At 42.8% G+C, this 24,314-nt stretch overlaps 2 protein-coding genes across 3 annotated transcripts; one reads left to right on the top strand and one right to left on the bottom strand.

Annotated features, from left to right (window-relative positions):
* The first annotated feature begins 124 nt into the window (after positions 1-124).
* Positions 125-18,619, top strand: zdhhc5b (zinc finger DHHC-type palmitoyltransferase 5b). 2 transcript variants are annotated; one of them, XM_063190664.1, is made up of 13 exons: positions 125-249; positions 3,451-3,746; positions 4,445-4,621; positions 4,732-4,853; positions 5,024-5,181; positions 5,856-6,028; positions 6,989-7,091; positions 7,877-7,968; positions 8,241-8,349; positions 8,558-8,666; positions 9,948-10,048; positions 11,897-12,702; positions 14,352-18,619. In XM_063190664.1, the coding sequence occupies exons 3-13, from the start codon at positions 4,482-4,484 to the stop codon at positions 14,395-14,397; spliced, it is 1,959 nt and encodes a 652-aa protein (XP_063046734.1). In that variant the 5' UTR covers positions 125-249; positions 3,451-3,746; positions 4,445-4,481; the 3' UTR covers positions 14,398-18,619. The 2 variants fall into 2 exon arrangements, with proteins under 2 accessions (XP_063046734.1, XP_063046735.1); XM_063190665.1 differs by lacking the exon at positions 125-249 and adding an exon at positions 256-1,084.
* Positions 18,620-18,952: 333 nt separating this feature from the next.
* On the bottom strand, positions 18,953-24,267 carry LOC134440550 (thioredoxin-related transmembrane protein 2-B-like). The gene is made up of 8 exons (XM_063190666.1): positions 24,077-24,267; positions 23,888-23,948; positions 23,124-23,237; positions 22,706-22,782; positions 22,110-22,216; positions 21,906-21,971; positions 20,495-20,624; positions 18,953-19,688 (listed from the first exon to the last, which is right to left on the bottom strand). Exons 1-8 carry the CDS (start codon positions 24,263-24,265, stop codon positions 19,518-19,520), a joined length of 915 nt encoding a protein of 304 aa, XP_063046736.1. The 5' UTR covers positions 24,266-24,267; the 3' UTR covers positions 18,953-19,517.
* Positions 24,268-24,314: the final 47 nt, after the last annotated feature.

Raw genomic sequence — 24,314 nt, 5'->3', positions numbered from 1 at the left:
AAACACAGCCAGGAGAGTTGACGCACCGCTATGAGAGCCTTGCAAGTGAGTTTAACTTGGGGTGACCGTCCGATCTTCGAAAGGAGTGAGTAAAACTGAGTTTTATCGGAAGTTGGCCTTTAAATTAAAAGAGCAGCGAGCTCAACTAGTTCGGACATCTAGCCGTTAGCTAGCTAACTAGCGGAACTGCATAGACAAACAGCAACATCGCGTGTGTTCCCAGACCCGCACACCTGCGGTGAGTGCCAGGTAATGTTTTTGTCACTAATGGAATTGCTGGATTTGGCTAAAGTATTGGATGGTTAACCATTGCGATTCGACGAAGCGCGACTTTCGATTAATCTCTACTTTAGCTCCAATGTCAATTTACGTCTGTTCATTATGTTATAACAACTGACGTCTGTGTTGACTATGGCAATATTGGAGCAAGTCGCGCCAGATGGGAAACATCCAGACCCCAGTAATGGAGGCTAATGTCAGGTTGATTAGCAAGTCTGCCTTTGCTGTCTTCGTATGTCTTAATTGGGGTGTATCGATTCAATAAGTAAGCTATTGAGGTGACACAAAAGAGGGGTTTTATAAGTATCTGCGACGGTACTGACTCTAATTTGGACGTTTTGTGGGAGCTAAATAAGTGAAGTTTAGCTGATCGCTAGCCACTGGGCCATTCCTAGCAAATGTTCAGGTTAGCGAAGTTGGTGCTGAATGTTAGCTAGCCAGCTAGGATTAATTGATGTGCTTTCTCTGCCACTTAGACGTTGTAGAGATGTAATGCCAAATTGACATTTTCACAGATGCATGGGTTACATCTCTGCCCATTACAGCCTGAGAATTGTCATGCAATAATTGCGGACATAATTGGTTCAAGGAATGTGAGAGGTGGGATTTGCCCTTGCCCCCCCGGTGTCATTCAGTCAGACAAGCACCTGCAAAGAGGCACGTCAGGATTAGCGCCCATTGACAACAGGATTTCGTCCATCTGAATAAGAGTAGGAAATAACCAGACTCCCGGCTAATCTTCAGTATAGAGGCGACTGGTTTGCACAAGGGGCAGTTCGTTACGCAAACTAGGGGGTCGACAAAGGTATGGTATACTGCTGTATGTTGGTTTGGTTTTCTGTAGTATGTAGAGTCAGAGTAGTTCTGTCTGATGGATAGGCCATTAGAGCTAGCTGTCATGTTTGTGTTTTGAGAGACTGAATATATCATGTGTGTGTGCGTGTGCGCAAAAGTGGTTCGTTACTGTCACACCCTTTTCCGCGTGAGTCACTGTTTGTGGAAACCACATCAGCTAGTGGACAGGTTACAACACAGACTCGACATTACAGTTTGCACGCACCCAGGCACTCAGTTCTATCTGTAGTTATACATCAGAACTCTAATTGTATTCTGCCAGGCGTTGCCGCTAAGAAGGTAGTGCACTACAACCAGTTGTATCATTACTGAGTGCTGAACCCCTGGCCATAGCCGTTCTCCAACCATGTAGTTCTACAACAACAACAGGTATCACATGCCTATGTCATCTGAGAAGTCAGTGTTTGAGTGTTGAGAATTGAAGGCAGCCTGTCTCTCTTTTTTTAACTGGTCAGTTGAAACCATTGAATATGTGATTGTTTGACACAGAGTAGGTTCTTCCCTTCAAAATATTTTACTACATGCTGCCCAGGGCTTTACATTGGCACCTGCCAACTAGCCGAATGCTGGTAAAACTTGGCTGTGGTAGGAATAATTGCAGTGTCACTCGCCAATTTGTCGGGTAGCTTATTCCTTATTTTGACATCAGAGTAGCCTATAAGCTTATTCTGTTGTTTCCCCCTTGTGTATCAATTGTTTGTATCAAGTTCAAGAAAAGGCTCACTGGTCAGTTTCTATTTGTTTGATTGATTTCCCTGTAGAAAGTTATGCGCTCATCATCTTGCTTTAGCAATAACATCTTCTGAGGATATACTGCCATGGGAAAAACTGAGACCGCTTCGAAATGTTCAGTTTTTTCTGATTTTTCTATGGATAGGTATGTGTTTGAGTTCCATTTCTACATTTCCTCCAAATCTTGATTGAAAATATTGTAATTTAGAGCATTTATTTGCAGAAAATTTAAAATGGTCAAAATAACACTATGCAATATTTCCAGATCTCGAAAAAGGCAAAGAAAACAAGATGATTTTCAGTCATAGCTGTCATGCTGTTTGGTATGCTTCCCATCAGTCTTTCACATTGTTCTTGAATGACTGTTCTCGGCCTGGTGCAATAATTCAAGTTGCTGAGCTTGGGTTGATGGCTTGTGACCATCCAGCTTCCTCTTGATCACATTCTAGAGGTTTTCAAGGGGGTTTGGGGTGGTCATGTCAGGGTACCGATCTGGTGGTCCTCCATCCACAGCTTCATTGGCCAAACTGAGTGGCTGGCGCATTGTCCTTCTCTAAAAACAGTCCTGTTCGATAACATTGTCAGAACAGAAGGAAACAATTTGGCCCAAGATAACTTCGTATGTGGCTTCAGTGACGCATTGTCTACAAAGATGAATCTGACCGATTCAAGCCTTGCAGAAGCACTCTGATCATCACCAATCCTTGGCCAAATTTCACATCTAATCCAAGAACTGGTCAATCCAATATTTAGGAGAGGTCTACAAACCTCAGTGTCTTGCACCTGCTGTGAAAGTTGCCAGGAAATAAGTGATGATCTCAGGGTGCTTCAGCGAGGCTGAAATCGGTCAGCTTCGTCTTTGCAAAAGGTGTGTTACTGAAGCCACATACAACGTAATCATGGGATACTGTAAAACTTTCTTCCCTTACTCTTGACAATGTCCCACACCGCTGAGGATTGTCATTTTCAGTGGGACAATGCTCCAAGCCACCCAGCTTTGTCAATAGTGAGGATGGAGAACCACCAGATCAAGACCCTGTGATGGCCGCCCAGGCCTCAGTGCCATTTAAAACTGAAATGTGGTCAAGAGGAAGAGGGATGGCCACAAGCCATCAAACAAAACTGAGCAACTTGACTTTTCTGCGCCGGGAGGGGAATTTAGTCATCCAAGAACGATGCGAAAGACTGGTGGAGAGCATGCCAAGATGCATGAAAGATGCACGTAATCAAACTCCAGGGTTATTCCACCAAATATTAATTTCTGAACCCTTCCCAAGTTTAAACATTACTTTTATGTTGTTTAGAAGTGAATAGTATCTTGTTGCCTATTTTGTCATTTGTGATTTTTTGCAAATAAATGCTCTAAATGACCATGACAAGAGGAAATGTTGTAGGTAGTTAATAGAATGAAACAACAATGTTTGTTTTACTCAAGCGCATACCTATCCAATCAGAAAAAAAATAATGTCAAGCCCTGATGCTGTCCTCCAACCAACCTGGAACCTTCAGAAATACTGTATGTATAATGCGTTTATTATGGCTATGCCCTGCATTTTATTTTGTTCCGTGTGTAATGTTTTGCAGAACAGGAACCCCCCAACTCCCTTGCCAACGCAGCAACGACAAGGACAAAAAAAGATGTCCTTCATGTCAACTAGGTGATTCCCAGCCGCCGGTGACCTGTTAAGTTTTCCCGCGAGCGTAAAGGGCCCCGATGGGATGCGATGCCGTTTTAAAATGGTCCGGGCCGTGGGAGCGTGGCCAGGGGTCGGTGACTGGCCGGGTCGGCGAGGGAGACCCGTATGCACTCGGACGCCACTCAGCACGGAGTTCTGAGGAAGAGGAGGAGGATATTCACGACTGGAATGCCTAACAACACAGTACTGTCTCTTTTGCCACAGACACTGCACTCTAATTCGAGCGCTAAATAACTTTTTTTTTTAAGTTTCTTTTTTATTTCTGTTTTATAGTTGTTTTAATATATGTATCTGTGTTATTTTGTAAGGCTCTTTTGTTGGATGTGTGCTAGTATATAAATGCATGGAAATTAGCAGCCAGACTTGCATCGGTGTACTTGTTACTGAGTGTTTAACTGCAGTGCTTGCCAGTAATGTTCATCTTTTGTACAGATACCAAGCTAGAAACAAAGCCATGCTGAATTATGTTGAATTGAAGTTGCAGCTAATTTTGTTTTGTTTCTTTGTCACACATAGCATTTATCTTTTTTGCTGTATAATAGCGCCACAATGCATGTCTCTAACTGACTCTCACACATCGTGATCCAGTGCGAGAACCTTACTGTTACTGTTTTCTCTAAATACACTGTACGGATTTATGTTCTTTTCCACTTGTTTTCCCCTAAACATACTAGCTGATCCTTCTGTGTTGTTCCTGATAACTTCCACCTGTGTCTTTGTGTCCCCAACCCCTTTTGTCTTCTTTGCCCTTGACTTCCATCATGGCAACAGTCTGCCAGTTCAACCAAAAGAGAGATTAAAAGTCTGTTGCCTTTTTAAAAAAAAAAAAAAACCCTCACCTTTACACATAACACACCCTGCCACCATATTTCTCTTTCTAGCCTTTTTTGTTTTTGCACTACCTCTTGTTGTGTCTCAATGCCGGCTGGTCTGAGCATGGGTGGGGCCCTCGGAGCCCCTACCTCCCCGTCCCGTCCGTTCCGACCCAGTCGCTACGTGCCCGTGTCTGCGGCGACCGCGTTTTTGGTGGGCTCAACAACTCTATTTCTGTGTTTCACGTAAGTCTGTGAACAGTAAACATAACTTCATAGTCATGTGCAGACGGTTAGTACTGATCTCTGTTGACTCTCATCATGAATATGTGCTCTCTCTCTCTCTCTCTCTCCAGGTGTCCTTGGTTGTCTGAGGGTTACTCGTCTGCTATCCCTCTTTACAATGCGCTGCTCTTCCTCTTCACCCTCTCCAACTTCTATATGGCCACATTCATGGACCCTGGCGTCTTCCCCAGAGGTACAGAATGCCTCCAATAAATGCATGTCTTCCATCAATGTCTGTGCGTGCGTGCGTGTGTTTGTTTTTTTCTGTCTTGATCGAAAATAACTGAAATTATACTTGCAAACACTTCTCTGTGCTGTTGAAACATCATGTTGGGGTGTGTGTGTGTGTCTGTGTGTTTTTAGCGGAGGAGGATGAAGACAAGGAGGATGACTTCCGTGCGCCGCTCTACAAGACGGTGGACGTGCGCGGCATCCAGGTGCGCATGAAGTGGTGCTCCACCTGCCGCTTCTACCGGCCCCCTCGCTGCTCCCACTGCTCCGTCTGTGACAACTGTGTCGAGGTTAGAACACACACACACACACACACACACACACACACACACACACACACACACACACACATATTAGATCCAGCCCATTGATGCTGGATACTATGTAACACAACATTGACTCGGTTGCCTGAAACGGCTTATTTTATGTTTTAAGAGATATTTAGGTCTTTATAGGCTGAGAGCACGTTTTCCCAAATAAGGCTTAGGAATTTAGCAGGTGTTTATTTGCAGGTGCTTTAGGCATCAATGGGTTGAAAACATCAATACTGGGCAGTAGTGGGGGAGAGATTGGGAGGTGTTTGGAAATGATCCAGGCTGGATTTTTATGCTGTTCGTTCAAACTCTTCCAGCCCCGGAATGCACATTACAGCCAAGGCAGACTGTTGTTCCAACAACATGGATAGGCAACAAAACAAACTGAGTCTGTACATTACCGCCAAGACAAAAAGGAAAAACAAAGACACAAAAAGAACTCTGACCAAGGCACTCCTTATTTTTAAAAAAAATATCTGTTCATCACTGATAACTCTTACATGGATGACTTAATAAAAATCCCAAATCCTCAGACTACAAGCATTTTGGTAGAATGTCACTGACCTCATGACATAAGTTCTTTAAGAGTGCTTATTTGTACTCATTAATTTAATTACCGGTATGTATTTTTTATTGTTGTTTATGTTTAGGACTTTGACCATCATTGCCCCTGGGTTAACAACTGCATCGGGAGGCGGAACTACCGTTACTTCTTCCTGTTTCTGCTGTCTCTCACCGTTCACATCATGGGCGTGTTTGGATTCAGCCTGCTGTACATCCTGCATCACACACATCAGCTGGACACGCTGCATTCAGCCATCTCGTATCCTTTGTTTCCAAAATGGCCATCAAACTGATCAAGACATTCAACTTAGGTGCAACAGAAACTGTTTCTAGTGGAAGAGACCAAGCACTTAAAAAAATGTTCGAACAAACGACAGAATCAGTAAGGTGACTGTCAGCAAACATCCCGTCTGCTACATCGTCACCAACCACTCATATGCCGAACTGAACAAGCTGTGTTTCAATAATCTCGCAGGTTTGTTCTTCCTGCACCAACATTGAAGTATCGTTCGTACCTGTGCAGTGTCAAAATAGCCAGTAAGGATAGTGTTTTTAAAGCTTTAACTTTATAACAGCCATGAAAACATGATATAAATCAACTTTTTATAGGGGTTTCAACCAGGCTTTTCATCGATGGGTGTGTGCTTAAATGTATGATGCTAATGATTCACTTTTCACTTCATACTGTCTCATATACCGGTATATTGTGTGTAACATTGTCTGTAAAGTTTTTAACAGTCATTGAGTCCTACAACCTTGGCATCCCTTTGGTAGTCATGTCTTTGATTAAGGAGGCAGGGCTTGACATTGGCACCAGCCAACCGACCAAAAATTGGTAAAACTTGGCTGTGGCTAGTAAGCCATATTGGCAGGCAACTTTTTCTCGGGTAAGACGTATCACAGTTTATCCTATTATTTGCCCCTCTATGTCAGTTGGTTATATTGAAGTTCGAGAAAGATCATACTCGGAGTCTATTTATCTAAAATATTATCACTATGTTCATAGCATTGATCTTCTTTTAGTTCGTCGTCTTCAGAACTTAGACGTATTGATGAAGAAAGAATGCAACAAAACTGTGACTAGTAGAAACTCTGACTGGCTAGCGGCTCAGGAACACCACTAGCCACATAGGCCACTAAGCAAAAAAAGTTAATGTCAAGCCCTGGAAGGAGGGTGTGAAAATATCCTGTGTTTGTATTCCTTACCTATGTGTCCCAGTATAGCAGTCATGTGTGTGGCTGGTCTCTTCTTTGTTCCTGTCGCCGGGCTCACAGGATTTCACATTGTTCTGGTAGCACGTGGACGAACTACCAATGAACAGGTGTGTGTGTGTGGTGTGTGTGTGCGCGTGTGCGTGCGTGTGTGTGTGTGTGTGTGCGCGTGTGCGTGCGTGCGTGCGTGTGTGCGTGCGGGGGTTGATGGTATGCTCTCCTATGCTTGTGCAATGTATAGTTAGCTGTTTACACCTGCACACATTGTACCGTTAACTTGAAGAGGAAATGTGTTTTACGCTTGGTCTTGTTTTCAGATTATGATGAAATGCAACGGTTAAGATTGATGTTTGTTGACACATGCTGCTTTTCCAAGAAAATTTGTGGTGCAACTCAATATCTAACCTCACGTCCTCTGTTTTTGTGAGTAAAGACGTCATTGATGATGGAAGTTATTTTCAGTATCTTGCAAAAGCACAATTCAGAGGTGATTTTTTTTTTCCCGTTTGTAATCCCCCACACGTTGTTGTGCTTAGTCTGAGAGTGGGGAAAATGTTTGTTTTTTTTTCCCATGGATGCAGGGCATCAGCGAAGCACGATGCACTGGAACTATATTTTAAAAAACACATTAAACTTTTGTTAACAAAGACGTAAACCTCACCAAGCGGTCAGTGGTGTTCACCAATACCCTGACAAAAAAAATGAGGCAGAATATGCCTTGCAACAGGTGTGTTTTGTCTTTTGTATAATGACAAGTCGCCAGAGTTTTTGCAGACATTTTTGTGTGAACCTATTAGTCCACCTCAAGTCAAGGAAAATTATTGTCTGATTTATTGTGACTTTAACCTGCGTGAGTCAAATCGATCTCTGTCTGCTGTCAATGATTCGCTCACAGGTGACTGGGAAGTTTAAGGGAGGAGTGAATCCCTTCAGCAAAGGCTGTCTGAGAAACGTGTCTCATGTGCTGTGCAGTTCCCAAGCTCCCAGGTCAGTTAACATCTCTGCCCCCCTGGCCAATGTCACTTCTTCACTTTACACTCCCCCACATTATTTATGTCACTTTTTTTAAATTGCATAATTCTGTTTTCCAAGCTTGATGAACTATACTATTTCCCCCAATGTTCTGAATTAAAACATGTAACATGTAGTCTTTGATCAGACCGCATTATTTTTGCTTGATTTTCAAGCAAATTTGTTTTCAAGCATTCCTGGTATGTATTTCAATCCAACTTTTCTCCACTCACTCGTGCTGTGCACAGGTACATGGGTCGCTCGCGGAAGTCTGTTTCTCTCCAAATCCAGCCGCCGTTTCTACGACCGTCGCCTCAGGATGAGACCGATAAAGCGCTGGATAACGGCATCCATAACGTATGTGTTTACGGTGCTGGCTGAGTTCTTTCAGAAACACTAGCATTGTGTAGTATGCTTACTGCAATGAGAGCATTGCCTTGTATGTGCTTGTAATGGGCGTTTTTCTGGTGACATCAGATGCCTTTGCTTCAAAGCTTTCGTAGCAGGTATAAGTTGGATCTGGTGTCATAGACTAAAACATGCAATCTGCTCGTTTGCTCCTCAGTCCAAAAGCAGTCTGGAGCTGCTTGAGAGTCAGTCTACGGATGCGGAGCCACCCCCTCCTCCACCGCCAGACCTCCACTACACGGGACTGTCCCTCACACACACAGAGGGTAAGTGACACGGACCTCTAAAGACTCCTCATGGGTGGGATTCGCTGCATTTACAAAGGGGCTGAGTGCCATAGGTAACCACACCCATGAGGATATTCCACAAACAACCTCACAACCACAAGAGTTATATTGCTTTTATACGACAGCTCCTTCACCAACAAAATTAGTTAATAGATTTAAAGGTATGTCTGCACTTTTACTTCATTGTTTTGTTTTTTTTTGCTCCTCCTTCCTCTGCTCTGGATAATAGTTCCAGGTGGCGTCCTTGGTTGCTAGACAACACATACTGCATTTCAGTGGTCCTCTTGTATGGCCTAACATGCAGCTGTTAAACAACCTGCATGAATGTTGTACATCATTGTAATCACCCACATTTTGATGAAAACAAGCAGTCACTATATATTTTTATAAATGTAACTATTCTCCGACCTGTTAAAGCAAATAAGTTGTGTTACCCCTCTTCCATCATTTTTTTAACTGACAAAATTTGGATTTTTACTTCTCAAATGATTACAGCTATCGGCTAGTTGTCAACATGTAGCATTGGCTGATGTGCCATTTGTTTGGCTACATCTCTTGTGCTAGGTCTTTCTAAAATGTATTTAATCAATGGTTTTGTACGCATTTTAAGTCACCATGTATCATGTTTTGAATGTCAGGGCTATCTATGAAGGCTTGAACAACTAGCTTATTTAATAATACCCCGGTCCAATTCCTCCGACCTACCACAATTATAATCAGCTGTTAACCATGGACTTACTGTCACAGGGCCACATGATTCATTGCTTACACTAGGAGTGACATGGGAAAGTAACGTGTAGTGTTCCGGGCTGGCTTGCCCTGTTTGTAGAGACCCTGAGTGATGCACACACCAGGAAACTGTACACTGGGCTTTGACTGGGCTCACTGTAGTGTAACTAAACCCAGGAAGATGAGGCACGCTGGGCATTCCCCCTGACGCTCTGAAGAAAGGGGACAAGCTGCACTGACTAAAAGGCTGAAATACACTTAAGTGAAATATAAACCATTCGAAATGCAGAGGTCTGAAGCACATGTGTACACACACACACACACACACACACACACACACACACACACACACACACACACACACACACACACACACACACACACACACACACACGCACACACACAGAGAGTAGGTGAGCTAACCCTAACCCCTAGAGAGAGAAAAACCATGTACCAGCGTCTTATGTTCTCCCACCACACGGTCTGCCAGTTTGTCCACCATTCTGAAACTTGCTCTCATCCTCCAACCAGAGAGCACCTTGTTGAACAAAGCCCCACCCACACCTTCCATGAACAAGTACCGGCCGGTGAGGGGCAGCCCGGCGAGGAACCACACCACCACAGGCCACAAGGTGAACGCAGTAAAACTCACTTAAGTACTGAGCACACATCCTTAAGTCTCCAGTATACTACGCTTTCGTTTTGTTGTGTTGAAATGTGATGACACTACAGTATGCGGCAAATCCCTCCTTCTGGTCCTCCAGAAACATGGCAACCTTCTCATCATTGATGTCAGTATGCTGTGTTTTAACAGATTAGTGAAACCCAACTTGTATGCCAATGTATTTTGTGTATGTGGAGCACATCTTAAAACCAACAAATAAGATATTTTTGTTAAAAACTCACAAGAAATGCACATACTGACCGAGAACGTTCAGGGTTTATTCAGTTTGGTTTGGAAACTAACACATTTACAACTTATTTTCACTCATGTCAAAAAAAAATACTACTAAAAAATGTCTGAACAAATACTACTAAAAAGGCTTATACTGTCTGGATTCACCCAGATTAATTCCGAAATCAACATTATAAACCTGCAATTTCAGGGAGATTTTCTGACATGGTTTAGTGTTGGTTATAGTTTATTTTATGAGTTTTAATACACAAGATTTGGTCAAAATCTGTACTGTATTGCACCAATGCATCAAGGGACAGACACAGGCACTATCCATGATTTTGTTTGCGGGGTAAGGCTCTTGTCTGTGATTGACATCACCTTCACATGATCTTCGTGTCTTCACATGATCTAGTGTTCTTTCAAGGCTTTGTTGATAACAGATGCTATCTAGCATTATGAATGTTTTATTAGCTGTACTGCCCTAACCGGTACTTTGAATGTAACATATTGAATGCCACGCTATTTTTGACATTTTAGAGGATTTTTAAAATGTTATTTGCACAGCCACAAAATAGATTATATTAGACCTACGGACTCGGACCCTCAGCTTTTTGTAGGTGAAAACTGCTTGCTTTCAAGTAAACTATTTGAATGGGAAAATTTAGACACTTTGGGGCCCGACCGACACGATTTGCATGAATCTGGCACTAATATTAGGGAAGTCACATTATCTTTGAAATGACAAGACAAGAACTTAACACCAACATTTCACAACAGGTTCATGACATTGAAGGCTAGGTTTAGATTAGATTTAAAAAAGGGTCCCCAGAAAAAAGTAGGAGACCTCCCTATCGCCTTGTGAATACATAGGGACAGGTATATGAAGCTCTTGCATTGGTCGTAGAGCCGATTGTTAAAGTCTATCTTTGTTTCTTGTTTCTTCATTATTTACTGGCAGTGTGTCGATGAGTAAGTCCTAGAGTTGGGAATTTCTGTGTATGTCTATTTTTGTCTGTCTGGAACCACTTGTCCATGTGTGGATGTTCTGTATCTGATCGATCTGTGCGTGTCTTGATGTATGAGTGCCAGTGTTTCTGTTTGGGGTGCTCTGACATGGTAGACACGTGCTTCCCCACCCCACCCTCTCCTGCCTGCCTGTCTTCATGGGAACATTTCACTTGGTGTGGAGATTTTAGCTCAATTTCCAACTGCAGTTTTTTCAATCCACCTAGCTGCTCCCTAAATCTGGCTGTAGGATCTCTGAATCTAGCTGCTGATCAACGGATTCTATTTCCAGATTGGCTTATCTGAACCTGTTGTGAAGAGTTGGAAAATGAGCCAATTCCAGAAAAGAAGTGAAGTGGTCCCTTTGACTGATTAACTGTTTCCTTACTAAATACTGTCGCCCCCTTGTGCTTCCTCTTCCGCTCTGGTTTCATCCTCCTCCTCCTCCTCCTCCTCCTCCTCCTCCTCCTCCTCCTCCTCCTCCTCCTCCTCCTCTGTGGGACCTCACAGCTGCCTGCCTAGCCTGTCCACTCAGTCTGCCCTCTGTATCTTCTTGTCTTATGTCTGTCTCTCGTAGATGAGTCGTGGGGACGGCTGTGTGTCTGACCCCAGTCTTACGACCCGGGTGGGGGTGGGCATGGGGATGGGCGTGGGGGCGGGGGGACGTGCGCTGGGGGTTGGGGCGGGCAGCGCAGGCCCGGGGGGGCTGGGCGGGGCTTCCACTCTGGGCGGGCGCTCCTACCCGTCGTCCTTCACGGACACGCTGCTGCAGTCGGCGGGCGCGTCCCGCTCCTCCAGCATGCGTTCGGCCTACACCACCCACAACGTGCTGGGCCCGCTGCTCTCAGAGGGCACCACCACCTCCACCAGCTATAAGAGCCTGGCCAACCAGACGCGCAACGGCAGCCTGTCCTACGACAGCCTGCTCACGCCGTCCGAGAGCCCCGAGTTTGAGTCGGCCGCTCCCGAGCTCTCCCCTCCCAAGCCCCATCCTCCGCCAGGTGTGCTCAGCCAGACCTCGGCACCCCGCGAGCCCCAGGAGCCACCGCCCATGCTGGGATACTCCTCCCCCTTCCTGTCCGCTCAGCAGCGGGAAGGCTCTCTCCACCGGGCCTGCCCCGCCCGCCTCAGCTGCTCGTCCCGCCGCTCGTTGCTCCGGGCCTCCAGCCCTCCGCCCTCGTCCCCCGAGGCCCTGGCCTCCTTCCCCCCAGCCCCGCAGCCTTCTTCGTCCCACTCTCCTCGCGCTCGCTCCCTCGGCTCTCCTCCGCCAGGCTCTGGCCTGCCGTCTGCGCTAGGCAAATCGCTATCGTACACGGCTGGAGCAGCCGCAGGCCAGCGCCACCCTCCGCTGACAGCGGTGGCGGGAGGGGCACAAGTGGCAAAGTGAGTAGCGCCTAGCAAGCTAACTAAGTCTTCTCTTTTCTCTTTTCTTTTCCTCTCTTCCTCCTCTACTCTGGGAGCTCTCTCTCTCTCTCCCCATCTCCTGCTTTCTCTCTCTCTGCCGCTCATGGTGTCTTGTTCTAACTCCTGTTTGAACACACTACATAATCATATAAAGTGACAAGCTTCATTTGGAACATAACTATTGAAAACGCAGCCTTAAAAAACAGCCATGATTTTGTTTCTCCTAACGGCTTGGGACTGCTAGTTTAATCCAGAGCAGCTCACCTATCTCGGGGCCAGGCACAGCCCGTTATGTGGGGAAAACTTGGGCATTAAAAGCCTGTTAGTCCGTTTTTATTAGTTGTACCTGTAGTGGATTTTGTTTGTCTCTTTCCTTTTCACCTCTTGTGCTTTATTCCCTCTTTCCGTAGCATGCACTGGCTGTGTAAGGGTGTGTATGTACTGTATGTCTGTGCTCTTCTTGTGAATGTATGTCGTCATTCGAATGACTGTGTCTCTGAAGGAAGGACGTGCATGGGTTATGTATAAAGGTGTGTGTGTGTGTGTGTGTGTGTGTGTGTGTGTGTGTGTGTGTGCGTGTGCGTGTGTGTGTGCGTGTGTGCGTGTTGGCGAGATGCACTTTTTTCTCACTGTGATTACAGCAGGTACAGTGGTTTTGTTTAAAGCCACACCCCACCATTTGTGGAAATATGCTAATTTGACACCTCCCCTTAAGTTAAATGAGCTGAGTTCTACCTTTTCTACTGTTCTTCCAGTCGGTCTGTGAGTCTGGTCATATAACTGTCAGTTTCAAGCTAGCATGCATCATTGCCAAACCAATTTAATGATTCATACTAGCTGGGGGTGCTGTGGCGCAGCGCGCAAAGACATCGCACCATATTCAGTCGACCCGGGTTCGAGTCCGGCCTGCGTCATATCCCAACCCTGCCCCATCTCTCTCTCCCACTTACTTCCTGTCACCACCTTCATGATAAAGGCAAAAAGCCTTTCCAGAAATGTGTGAGTAATACTGGCATACTCTGAGAAGGGCTGGATTAGGGGTGGGCGATATGGCAAAAATGTTGTATCACGATTTTTTAACATGAAATCACGATTTCGATTTTTTATCACGATCTTCCATCCAAAAAAATAAAAACAACAAAAAATAACTTTCATATACTTGCAATTTGTAATTTGCAGTCAATAAAATGTTAACACACTGATGATACTCTCATAAAGTGTACAATTGGAATACAATAATGTAAAGAATAAAGTGAAGACAACAACACAAGTGAGAAAATGTCACTCTGATACTGATAATAAACATCCTCACTGCAAGACGATCTATACGATTTCTCCACTTTGGCAGATTCGAGACGATATTTTACTCAATATCGCGATTCACGATATAATATCGCCAAATCGCCCACCCCTAGGCTGGATAAACAGGAGAAAGGTAAAACTCTGTCATTTAACTTGATGGATGTGTATAATTGGCACATTTCCCAAAAAAATAGTGGATTGTTGCTTTAATGTAGTAACCCTCCCAACCGTCTTGTCTCTCACCCACCCAACCAGCTCCACCACCACCCGACCCAGCACGGCCAATCACACCGCTCTCTCATCGTTTAAACCCTCTTCTCAAACAGGGGACGAAGTGAACAGCTTGACTGGCATCGGGGGAGCAACCTTTGAGATATCGGTGTAGCGGCGTCTCGCTGGTCGAGCGGGACCGGCGACCATACAACGCGGTTTATGACGCCCACTCATCTTACGAACGCTTCCCACTGGAGACGCCCTGCTGAACTGATACAAATGCTTGTGAAGAACACAAGCAGGGACAACAGGCGAGCAAAGACTCCCATGCTGCTGGGGGTTGGAGATAAACTCCCAAAGTCATGGTCATAAAAGCGGATTTCCCCCACAGCCAGTAGACGATTTAACTTCTCCTGTGGTGTATAGTTATGAATTGAAACTTTTTTTGGGTCCACAATGGGGCTGAGTGGTGGGAGGCTGATGATAAATGATAATGATAACCACCAGGCCATGTGGACTAGCATATGGAATCACAGGAGGACAACATGGCTGGATGTATTCACTCACTGGACCTCTTGTTGGCACAGGTCCGTCTCTCTCATAAGCCTCGACACACAGTTCAAGGTACTGAACACTGAATGGCTGTTGATGTTTATGGCCTCTGGGCTCCTTTAAATTGTTGTTTTTAGATTGTTTTATTAATATTATTTTGTTTGTTTGCTTTTTTGCTTTACCTTATTTTTTTTGTTTTTGTCTTCAAATGTTCTTTTTATACAAATATTACAAATATATATATCTATCTAAAGAGTTACTTACTGTATGTGTGGCAGTTGAATCAGGAAAGGTAGTAAATGGTTAAGAGTGCAATTGTGTTTTTTCCATATTGTTTGATGGATGGCTGTATCAGCCTCTTGCGTGTGCACCCTGTCTAACTAACATCTCAGCCAAAGAGTTAGGTCTGATCAGGGATCTGGATTTTGACGGACAGCACATGAGGTCAATGGGACTGATAACTATCCATGGCTCCACAGCACAAAAAAAGAGCTTGTCAGAATGTATCTTAATGTGTTGTCATGGAGATTTTATGCAAAATGTCCCACTGAGAGAATTTGGAAGAAGTGTTTGCACCTGTTGTCTTATTTCAAAATTAAGAACAATTGCGTTGCTCTCAATGACATCAGCAGTGTGGTTGAGTGAGGACTGTGTACACTACTCATTCGTTGGCCCTAAATGTTTGAAGGTGTCTCATCCATATATCCAAAATGCCTGTAAATAACACTAGTTTATGGAGAAGGGCTTTTTTGGAATATTGCCACTCTCTTGTAACAGCATCAGGATTTGCTCCAGGAGTTATGCATGATGATAGGTGGCTGTGTTGCCTTCGGTGTGCTTTTCTCATAAATTCAACGTTTGATTTTATCTAATTGATAAAAAATGGGAAAAGTCTATTCAAAGTTTCAAGCTATTTTACAAGATCTATTTTGAGAACAAATAATGCAAAATGTGGTGCATGCTTGGCATTTCAGGGGTTAATATTCTGTGCGTTGTCCTAAATGAGTTAAATGCCCCTGTCCTGTCTCTCTCTGATTAATCACCAGTGTAGTCCCCAGCCTCTGCATCCCACTGTTATTATCTGGGGTTTTCCAGAAATCAGGTTAGTCTCTTACCTTGGTAGGTTAAAGGTGCACTGTGTAGGATTGTGGCCTGAGAAGGCATTGCAGCTATGCTGCTAATTTAAACTCTGCTTGTCTATTGCCAAATTTGATCTTTTCATATATATTTACCAAGTAATAAACTAATATTTACTAGTATGACCAAAGTACAGTAAGTTTTGCAGCTAAAAATGTCTATTTCTGGAAATTCAAAATGGCAGACATGGAGAAGATCCACCTTTTCATGTATGAAAAGTGCAATTTTCCCATTCATCACATTGAATACTTAAAATTTGACGGTGGTGGTAAATATTCTTGAAAAGGGTAACATTTGTGAATGGCGACATGAATTCTGGAAATAAACTACTGAACATATTATACAGTGCACCTTTTAAATCTGAGCAAGTGATAACTCTTGTAATGGAAGATGCCTTAGTGTTTATTATTGAATAAAAGCAAAAAACTAAGAGTCTCTTCTATTAGAAGGTTCACAACACTCGGGGTTAACCTATCTGGGTTAGGAACTAAAGCACCGTTTCGCAATATGCCCATGAGTCTGAGTGGGTGTGTGAACATGCTGGTGGTACTGTTGTGGTATGTGAGGGAAGACACTCATTTGCTTTGCCTTGTTCATTTCAGAGAATCTTGAAAGGATAAAAAGAAATGGAGCTTAAAGATGCACTGTTGGATGACAGCCAGAGTAGGTATTGCAACTATGCTGCTCATTGAATCTGCTGCCTATTGCCAAATTTGATCTTTTCATTATTATTTTACTAAATAATAAACTAATATTTACTAGTATGACTAAAAGTACAGCAAGTTTTGAAGCTAAAATTACTTTCTGGAAATTGGAAATGGTCAGCATGGAGAATATCCACCTTATCATATATGAAAAGTGCTATTTTCCCAGTCATAATGAATACTTAGAATGTCAATGGTGGTGGTAAGTATTTATGAAAAAGGAGACTTGTCAATGGGCAGCATTGATTCTGGAAATAATATTACACAGTGCACCTTTAATGGGGACCAGCCCATCAGCCACATACATGCCATGCCACACCCCCATCCACATCCTCCGTTGGGGAACTATTGCAGTAGAGGGGAAGATACCGCACACTCTTGTCCATCCAATGCTGAATTTTATTTAAGTTTAAAAACTTGAGAAAGGCCACACTTGCCGAAACGTTGTTTGTTTAATCAAATTCAGCATTGTATGAACAAGAGTGTGCAGTATCTTCCCCTCTGAAGTGAACAAGTACTTGCTACCTGCACCTCAAAACTTCTGGTGTGCGTTGGCTTTCTCCTTCAAAAACTATTGCAGTAGTGTCACAGAAACCCCTGGCTTGTCCAGCCTCTCCTGTTCTGCCAGTGTCAATTGTGATGGATCACCTCTCGTCTCAGAGGCAAACCTTTGGTGGCGTTGCCTAATCAAAGCCATGATTTTATTCTTCCTTGCTGTAAGGAATTGTCATGAGAGCCATGTTGGGTTGGCTGACCGGACAGGAAATCAAAAATGAGTAGGCATAGAATGTTGCTGTAGGTTATATGATGTTGCTGTGCACTTTTTCGATGTATTTTTTTATTGCTGTATCATCATAGGATTAATGCTTTGTTTTAATGTTTTTTGTCTCAACGGCCTTTTAAGTGGTTCTTTTGTAGTATAGTGCAGTGGTGTGATCTGACACTGTCCATGTCTGTGAGTTTGAACTGATGGGATGGGGTGAGTGTTGTACACTTGAGGTGGCTTCTCCCTGCCCCCCTAAATTTGTTTCATCTTGATTTTCTTCGCGCGACCCTGTTACAGTTGATGCAAGCATGAGGTTGATGCACATGGCGGACATTATGTCCACATTGTGTGGTACGCGGATATATATAAAAAGGGTTCTGTTTTGCACAGTGTGTGTGTGCAAGTCTGTGTTTGTCTGTGTTTGCCTGTGTGGCTTTTTGGGCAATGCAATCAGAATGTTTACTGAGGAGCCTGCAGAACCATTTTGGGTGGAATGTGCGACACCTTTTGTGTAGGTCGTAAATGTTGACACAGTTGTCATTTCCAAGTCGACATGCTTTGCAGAGGCTTTCATCCTTTGCAAACTCAGCTTTTTAAATTTTATTTTGAGTTCATTATGTGTTGATCAAGTTAAGTGACAGATCTTTTTAGCTATGGTTTGACTGGCTCAGAAAGTATGAGATATTTAAACTTCAGAAAATCTTAACAAAGATCAACATGGTTTTTAAAACTGTACCTTTTTAAAATCACAGTAGCTTAATACCACCTCCATTCTGGCCTTATAATGCCTTATAAGTGTTCTTTGGGCTGTGAACAAATATTAGAGAGTTTGAATACTATTGGCAAGGTGTTATAACAGACCAATGCACTTTTTTGATGTTATGAACAGAGGAATACTATTTAAAAAAAAACATACAAAAAAACATTCCATGTAATCATCCAGACCGTTGTGACCATGTGTGAGTGAGAATGGCCATGTGTGTGTGTGAGCGAGAAATACATTTTTTTATTTGATGATAGGTTTGTTTTAATAACATAATTATGCTGTAATGATCACTGGTCTGGTTTAAATTGTCGCGGATGCACATCATGGACTTAGAGGCTTTTGGATAAAGAGACTCCACACCCCCATCCCTCCTCAACTTTTTTTGTCCCTTTACTGACCTTGAAGGTTTTTTTCCCATGAGGCAACAAAGAAATAAAGACTACGACATATTCTTGATGAGAGATTGTGTGTTTTTTTTATTATTTGGAACATATCATGGTGTTTGTTCTTTTTTTTTAAGCCCAGGGTAGACAGACTCTGCATTTGTAGTTGGAGTATGTCAACACAAGACATGTTTATTTGTTATTGCTTTAAAAGTTGGTCTGTTTTCAAACAGCTGATTTGAACAGAGTCAAAAACTGATCAAAAGATATAAAATATAATATTACATGTATAGATTAAAAAATTAAGACGATATGCAGTTGTAGCAGTCACTTGTTGGTGTTGTCTGTGTGCTTGGCATTACAATTCGGATTTATGTTAAGTAATCTGATATAAAAGCAGCAAAAATACATATAATAATGAGTTTTATTGTGTTAACTCAAACAAAAATGCTCTTAAGGTGCATCCACACATTGGTTTATCTAGTGTGTCCTACATCATTGTCCTTTTCTGCTGAAGGAAAATACCAGTTGCAAGAGTAAGGTCATCCATCCTCACTTGACAAGCTCCAGGGTACTTTGACTTTTTTGGAAATTAATGGTGGTTGCAAATATTCATGAAAAAGAGGATATTTGTGGATGGGAGAGAAATTGCACACCTGACTTTTAAATGATCTCGTGAAGACTTTCTTCCAATGGAGCATCAAAACTACTCTACTCACCCAAAACTCGGCACGGTCCTTGTTATGCCTTTGTAGATCTATATTTAATCTATTCTACATTTTACCACACATCTGTAGCTGTTCATGACCTCTTTTGAAAGTTGTTCCTGTTTGATGTAATGTGGCCATGAAGGGAGGTACATATTGAACCATTGAAGTGGAGCCATCATACCACTGGCTCTGTATGTATACTGATACCATTCAACAATTGTACAGGCCTCAAAGTCCAAAATGTTGGTTATTCTATTCTGTTTATTTGTCCTTTTTGGTTTCGGAATCAGAATCCTCTTGCTGCTCTGCGGTTGGCTCTGGCTGGTCCGGAACTTTCTCCTCCGCCTCTGCAGAGTTCTCCTCTTTACCCTTGTTGAGCTTCTTGGATCTTTGGTAGAGTTCATTCAGGTTGAACTCACGGATGATGTTATCCTGCACATCGAGGTTGAAATCCAGATAAAGAGATGAGTGTATCACAAGTCTTAAGTTAATATGTCAAGTTTAGGCCAGAGTATGTTTATGACATACAACAGATTGTTTCTAGTTGTCATTCAGGTATTTCAGGAACCATTTTGAGAATACCAATTTAGAGACATGGGCTTTTACCGCCCAGCAGTGCACAAAACCCTGATAAACGTTTCAGAATCTCATGACATTACCCATCTTATTTAGGATATTTTCCACATATAGTCCCTTTGGGGCAATTAACCCTTTCATGCAGAGCCTCTATTATAACCTTATCACCAAAATGGTAATGACCATGTCATAGTCTGTTACTTTACACTCTCTGTTATGCCATAGTTAGTCCTATGTGGTATGATGTAGTTAAGCATTTTTAGTAACTAGTTAAGGGGATCGCCGTTGATCCCATCTGCATGGAAGGGCTACAAGACATCGTAGCCTAACCTTGGGGTTCCCAAACTTTACCATGACAAGGCCCCCCACATATCGGTACCTTCCAGCCAAGGCCACACTATTTCTGTGCACCTCTTTCACAACCATAGTCTATGCCTGTGAGGCAGTATCCCACTGTGTATAAAATAATAACGATAATAGTGTAATGTTCAGAGATACAATAGATTATTATAACACTGTTAAGTACAATAAGAATATTGTTTTCCTCGGTTTATTTTATGTAAATTATTCAGTTCAGTTATTTATTTTGTTGTGTTGTACTTTCCCTGCCAACCTGCTGTGGCCCCCTAGCATCTCCTTTGAAACCCACTGGCCTCCCCTACCTCTGTAAAGCTCCAGGACACGGCTCTCCCTTTGCTGTCCACCACAGGACGCCGCATGACCTCGCGACCGGCTTGGTACATGATGAGAGAGGGCAGCTGCTTGGAGAGAGCGGAAGACTTCACCTGATATCTGTGGACATAAAGCAGGTCAAAGTTCACAACAAGACTAGCACATTGTTTACACCAGTTGTTCCCAAACTTTTTCTGCCAGGAACCCCTTTTGGACCTTAGAATATTTTCATGACCTCAGTTTCTAAACGCCAGTATTTGTCTTTTACTATCTGTTACTACTGTATTGCTAAACTCTTATTTGATTTTCACAGGAATAGTAAAAACGTGGTCTTATAAGTGAATACTATTACTAATTTTTGGAGTTACGTTTACTATTAACCAGTGTTTTCCCCCGTTTTTATATTTTTTAAAAATCCATTCTGTTTGCGACCTGCCTGCTGTAGGCCTATCTCCGCGACGCCCCTAGCCGTCCTGACCCCAGTTTGGGAACCACTGGTTTACACATTATTTAGACTGTATTGCACACTGATTGTACACACATAATCATACAGTACATGCTCCTGACTTGGGTCAGTGACGTTTCAGCAGTAGCACATGTCAGGGCGGCGCAACAACAGCCAGTGCCACTTCAGTATTGTATGGATTTATTTGTTTGTTTGTTTTTAGTGGACTATCTAGTAGGGATGGCACAAACCGCACCGAAAACCGAAACTGTACAATCCATATACATACCGAACCGAACCGTGCAATCCGTGGCAAACCGCAGTTCATGTACTGCACATAAAAATATGTAAAACAGAGATCCTAGGAGTATCTTATCCAGTCTCTCTGATTAAAACATTAGCATATAATACCATTTCACATTATAAGCCTACACAAAACCACATGTAGGATATCAGCTGACGACAGCTTAAGTGCAAGCACAGGTTAGCACAAGAGGCGGTTCTCAGACACATATAAAAGGTCAAATTCAACTTTGACATCATCACTTTATAATAGCAATTGTATAAATATGGTTTAATATTCCCAGTGCACCATTTATTATGAATAGAAAAACAACAACACAAAAAAACGAGAACCGTAGAGAACCGAAAACCGTGACCTTCATACCGTGATATGGACCGAACCGCGAATTTTGTGGACCGTACCACCCCTACTATCTAGGAAGCATATTCATTGAAACATGAACCACCAATTACTAATTAATTTATGGGCATTAATTGCTGTTACTCCACTTGACATCTGAGCTCAGAAAACGTCTTTCACCCTCTTACTTCTCAGCCACCTCTGCAAACCGATCAACATTCACAACATGACAAGCACATTGTTTCCTAGCACATTATTTAGACTGTATTGCACACTGATTACACACGCATAATCATACATGCTACTAACTTACTTCTCAGCCATCTCTGCAAACCGGCCAACATCAATCTTCGCAAATCTCAGAAAAGTACTGTGATATCTGTGAGAGGGGGGGGGAAATCACATTTACTGTACATCCATGCATGCCTAGAACTAGAAAACCAATGAAGTAAAATTCTGCTCAGAGTCAAAAATGATGCATTCATTGCATGTGTATGTGTTCTGTTGTGTTACTTACTTCAGCGAGAGTTCTGCAAAGACAGGGGCAAAAGACTGACAATCAGGAGACCAGTTGGCATAGAACTCCACAATCCATCTAATTCGGCTGTCGCGCTGCAGCTCTTCCTAATGGAGTGACAGGTTGGTTTCAGAAGCACATCAGTGGACTCAGGGGTGAAACTGGGCTGGAGCTGAGCCCCAGCACACAAATGCAAGGTCATGCTGCTTTATGAGGAATCAACAGCAGTAAATATGTTTTTCACACTTGTCAGCAATCTAAAAAACTTGTTCAACACATCCCCAGACCACAGCCCTCCTCATAATATCCCAAGTTAACCCTTGAATGGAACATTTTTAAAAGTTTATATGGAACAGATGCCAACTGGCAGAGTTTGGTGTAGAACATTAGTAAACATCCCTCTCAAAGCCTCATACAGTATTGGTACTGCTGAGCTTTCAGTCTGGACCTTAAGCTTAGCGGTACCGTGCTGTGCCTCCCATACCCGAACCGGAGCGTTGACTGGTAGGTCGCTGGTTCAAGTGGTGAACAAGCGATGACCTCTGTTACATACTGTACTCACCAATCTGTAGGTCTACATATTGTGGTGCCCTTACCTCAATTGTCTTGTCAGTGAAGTATGTGATGTACTCTGGCCCCATATAAACTGGAGCCGTGCAGGTTATCATGAAGACTGTTGAGAGATAGATGTTCATATTAGGATGACTGTGATGGAAAGTATACATCATGCTCATTTCTAAATTTTGATAGGCCTTGTTTGGACACGTGCTCAGTCCCTTTAGAAAGATGAAAAAAGTATTCTTGTGGGTGCTCTTTGGTTCAAGGTTCAATGTCCAAAAGTTGCTTGAAAAGAAAAAAAAACTTTTCTTCACCAAGGCACTCCAAAAAGTATAGTTAAAAATGTCTATTATTATGACCATTAATTATGTCCACTTGAAAAGTTTTTTTCTTTTCAAGCAACTTTTGATAGGCTTGGTTTGGAAGAAAAAAAAAGAAAGTTGGGAAAGTTCTCACCAACACAGAGGGCAATGTAAACTAGTCCAAGACGAAGATCCACTCTGAAGAATAGGATGATGTTTGCCACTTTACTGAAGAGTAGAACATTGCCAATGTGCTGTTCGATGGTAACTGCAACACAAATGTAATAATACAGCAAACAGCATAAATATTACACCCCTAGATTAAAACTGTGTTGGAACTGGGTCAATATTCAATACGGAAAGGCCCAGAACTTGTGATGTATGTGTACATTCTCTTCAAACTTTTGGTGATGTCTTCATGATCATCCGGACAATATAGACAATACTTTTTAAAAAACATGCACTATATTGCCAAAAGTATACACTAATTTGTATTCACTCACACATGAATTTACGGTACTCTAACAAGTGTCAAGAGAATGGTATGGATGAACTTGACTGACTTGCACAGAGTCCTAATCTGAACCCAATAGAACACCGGGATGAATTAGAGCGGAGACTGAGAGCCAGGCTTTTTCAACCAATTGAAAAATCCTCCAACACACTCCTCAACTTTGTGGACAGCCTTCCCAAATGAGTTGAAGCTGAATAGCACTTTATTGCATAGGCCTATTGATAGGCTATTGAATAAAGGACACATTCAGACATAACTTGTGATGAGGTGATCAGAAATTGTAGTCTTTATCTCATTATATCCAGTATCGAATAGATACCCAAAAGATAGATTGATCTTCTTTCCTATACTGTTCTGGTTCAAGACCCACTGACACTCACATGCAGGCAGCCAGGCACACTCACATGCTCTGCGATTCTTCATCATGATGATGGCACTGAGAAACATCAAGATCTCCACCTCTCTCTGAAAACAAAACAATGTTATTATACCGAGGAAACTGTATCGGAACTGGATCAAAGTCACAAAGTGTGGTATTTGTCATTAAAACAGCGACATGAGTCTATCATTGGTGGAACCGAACTTGTACTGACCCAGTCCAATGCGCACGAGTCCCCGTCTTCTCGTGTCGAAGTTAGGTTTTCGCACAGACCTGGGCATTTCCTTGTGAAGAGAAAGGCAACTGATAAGAAAAATGATGTGATATAATATGGCTGCAGAAGCCATTTATAAATCCGTGGTAAGTGATAGAAGAAACTAAACACCCCCGTTATTATTCCCATGGTGAAATGAAAGGCTGAAACGCAGTACTTTGTCGAAAAGAAACACTCA

This window comes from Engraulis encrasicolus, chromosome 23 (assembly GCF_034702125.1).
Source record: "Engraulis encrasicolus isolate BLACKSEA-1 chromosome 23, IST_EnEncr_1.0, whole genome shotgun sequence".
NCBI classification, from domain to species: Eukaryota; Metazoa; Chordata; class Actinopteri; order Clupeiformes; family Engraulidae; genus Engraulis; species Engraulis encrasicolus.
Note: the sequence above shows the minus strand (reverse complement) of the source record. Positions and strands in the feature narration are given on the sequence as shown.